Genomic DNA, 723 nt, shown 5'->3' with positions numbered 1-723 from the left:
GAGGCTGTTATAGCTGCAAGGGGGGGGGGGGGGGGGGGGGCGTGACAGAGGCCATTGTGTATCATTGAGGGAAAGCGATGACATTACTTCCTCCCCTCGGGACCCCTCACCTCCTCTTCGTCATCTTCTTCCCGCGGTCGGTGGGGTCTTCTCTTCTTGCCCCGGGCCCCTTCGTTCTCCCGGCCGCTCATGATTCTCCCGGGACCTTCTCGCACAGGATGCCAGGAGCGCTCTAGTCACGTGTTTCCGCTTTAAAAAAAAAATCCGCCTACCACCGCACGATCGATGCGCCTGCGTACTGCCTAATCTGGGCGGGGCTCGGGGAGGAGCCTGTATAGTCAGAGAGCCCCGCCCTTCAAGGTTATCTCCTCCCCCAGTGTGCGGCGAGGAGGGGATGGAGCTCAGTAAAGAGGACCTGTCGGGAGGCGGGGCTTCGTTCTTTAACCCTTTCACTGCCGAGTTACAGTTTGGGAAGGGTGTGAATGAACCCCGGTCCGGATATTGTATGACCCCGCTGGCGGGATTTACCCCTCCGTTTGTCCTGGTTTCACCAAGACAGGAAGTGATGGAAAATCCTAAATGTTGCAGTTGTCACCAGAACAGGAAATTAGGGGGGAGTCTTCCAAAGGGGACACGAGGTGTCTCTTCCACTTGCTGTTCTGTTTCCAGGAAGGAGATGGAGGGAGATTGTCACATGACCATTGTGTCCTCAGAACTGTGTCC

At 56.8% G+C, this 723-nt stretch overlaps 1 protein-coding gene across 1 annotated transcript in view; it reads right to left on the bottom strand.

The window, feature by feature from the left end:
- The window catches only part of CUNH11orf58 (chromosome unknown C11orf58 homolog), a 6,451-nt gene extending 6,260 nt beyond the window's left edge, over nt 1-191 (bottom strand). The window contains exon 1 of the mRNA XM_018572800.1: nt 111-191. Within this exon, the coding sequence (XP_018428302.1) occupies nt 111-191 (81 nt within the window). The remainder of the gene's footprint in view (nt 1-110) is intronic.
- Nucleotides 192-723: the final 532 nt, after the last annotated feature.

This window comes from Nanorana parkeri, unplaced genomic scaffold (assembly GCF_000935625.1).
Source record: "Nanorana parkeri isolate BGI_ZX_2015 unplaced genomic scaffold, ASM93562v1 scaffold2136, whole genome shotgun sequence".
NCBI classification, from domain to species: domain Eukaryota; kingdom Metazoa; phylum Chordata; class Amphibia; order Anura; family Dicroglossidae; genus Nanorana; species Nanorana parkeri.
This window is presented reverse-complemented; position numbering and strand designations above follow the sequence as displayed.